This window comes from Diachasma alloeum, unplaced genomic scaffold, assembly GCF_001412515.2.
Source record: "Diachasma alloeum isolate Michigan unplaced genomic scaffold, Dall2.0 Dall_scaffold_00326, whole genome shotgun sequence".
Classification (NCBI taxonomy): domain Eukaryota; kingdom Metazoa; phylum Arthropoda; class Insecta; order Hymenoptera; family Braconidae; genus Diachasma; species Diachasma alloeum.
In genome coordinates this window covers 598,224-600,425 of record NW_021680465.1, presented here as the reverse complement: position 1 = coordinate 600,425, position 2,202 = coordinate 598,224, and the positions used below count along the sequence as shown (strand labels likewise).

The 2,202-nt window shown below is 36.8% G+C and overlaps 1 protein-coding gene across 1 annotated transcript in view; it reads left to right on the top strand.

The window, feature by feature from the left end:
- LOC107040285 (potassium channel subfamily K member 18) overlaps positions 1-2,202 on the top strand; it is a 7,306-nt gene that overhangs the window by 3,902 nt on the left and 1,202 nt on the right. Inside the window, exons 3-5 of the mRNA XM_015260310.1 lie at positions 300-456; positions 569-635; positions 1,891-2,078. Coding sequence (XP_015115796.1) covers positions 300-456; positions 569-635; positions 1,891-2,078 — 412 coding nt within the window. The remainder of the gene's footprint in view (positions 1-299; positions 457-568; positions 636-1,890; positions 2,079-2,202) is intronic.

Genomic DNA, 2,202 nt, shown 5'->3' with positions numbered 1-2,202 from the left:
GGTGTATAAAAATACAACTGCGTGAAACACACAGTAGTATGAAACTTCAACTGCGTGAAACACACAGTAGTATGAAATTTCAACTGCGTGAAATACACAGCAGTATGAAAATTCGGCTGCGTGAAACACACAAACTTCACGCATGCGTGGAGTGTATGGAGTGTACGGGAGTGATTCACGCAATGGTGCGAATAGTCACGGCCTTAAATTATATCCCTCCATGCATCAGAAAACTCTCAACCCGTACTTTTCATTTTCACGTACCACTAATCACAATGGTGAATTGTTAATGTCCAAAGGATACGGCAATATGTGCCCAAAGACAATGTCAGGCAAGGTGATTACCATAGGCTATGCCATTGCTGGTATGCCACTGTTTCTACTCTATCTCAGCAACATTGGCGACATACTTGCTAGGAGTTTCAAGTGGACCTATGCACGCTGCTGTCTGTGCAGGTGAAATATTTTTTTATTCATTTTCTTCCGCCTTTCATTGCTTGTGTTATGTGCACTGTACGTATCTGTGGTATGGCTCGTTGAGATTCTCATTTTCATGCGTGTTTTTCAGATGCAGAAAGAGGCCAAGAGTACCCCGTGATCCATCGAATGCTGAACCATACAAGAACACTTGGCAGGTCTATTCAATTTTTTTACATTTTTCAATTTTTCAGGAATTTTCAGCTTTTCTATTTAACACCGCGAATTTTTCAGTCTGTGAAGACATTTTTTTTTCCAATTTTCTTTAAGGATATCCAGGCATCTTTCACAATGGCACAGATCATACTGTAGATTTAACCATTGTCAATCAAATTGCCTCATTCAAATTACATTTTGCACAGAATTATTATTTTTTAAGCATTCAATGTTTGTAAATAAATAATGGAAAGTGAAATGAAATCGATTTCTACTTAAATTCTGAACATGAATAAATTTGTTACGATTACGAGCAAATGATTTTTATGATGGGAAATTGATTGTTCATGAATTATTTATAGAAAATGCCCGTAATTTTCAAAAATTGCAATTTTTAAAATAAAATCTCTCTTGTGGTTCAAATCAAATTTAAATTTCCAAAGTTGAAATTATAAAATTATTGTAAAATATTCGGTAATCTGGAGTCAAATGGGACTTGAACGCAAGCTCTGGCATTTAAATATAAATGTTGAAATCCTTTCCAACGAAAAAAAAGCCAAAGCCCTTGGATATTCTCAAAAGTTACTTTTTAAACGCGAAAGAATCTCCTTGAATACAAATATCTTCGATTTAAGATTCACGAACTGTCGAACGTATTCAACAACGTGATTAGGTTTTTGCATAAAATATTCATTGGATGAAGTTACGAAACTATAAAACTGAACGATAAATATAACACACGTACTTTTTTATTTTGGAAAATCATCAAGAATCAATTGTTCCAAACACAATATTACAATGCAGACATTTCCAATCGTTCCTAACTCATTAATTTCTCGTTATTTATCGATAAAAAAAATACGTTTGATATTATCCCGCAATTTCCGAATGATTATTTTGCAAATCATTTCCTTCTATCGTGTATATTCGTTGTTTATTCCATTTTATTAAATTGAATAAGATTTCTTTTTAACTAATTTTGTCAGATTTTCAACTTAGTTGAATGTTATCATCATTATTATTCTTATTATCCTTTTCTTCTATACAACCGATTGTCTTTTTTTTTAATTAATGGCGATCGATAGGGCTTAACAATCCCTAAATTTGAACGATTCCAAAATTTCCATTCCCGAAGCAAAACCCCCAACCGCATTGTCCCCCAAATTATTCCTCAAAAATATTGCAATCTCGTTTAAAAATTCCCCCCTCCCCCACATTTTCCCATTTCCCCCAATTCTCACAATTGAACGATTTCAGATGGTCAGAATGCAGTCCGGCAGAGTGGACACGGTGAGTCTAGATGGTGAAATTGAGTCCATGTCAAAGACAACGGGCAGCGACGAGGAGAACGAGGAGGACAGTGAGGATGAGGACGACGAGAGCGATCGTTACGATCCCCAACGCATTACAGTACCATTGACCCTTTGTCTCGGTATAATGGTGGGGTAAGTTTCCCTCCTACTCCCCCCCCCCCCCGCCGCCGCCCCCCTGACACTTATCCACTCCAGATAAAATGACAACAATGAGAGTTAAATAAACTTGCCAGTCATCAACCCCCCCCCCCCCCCC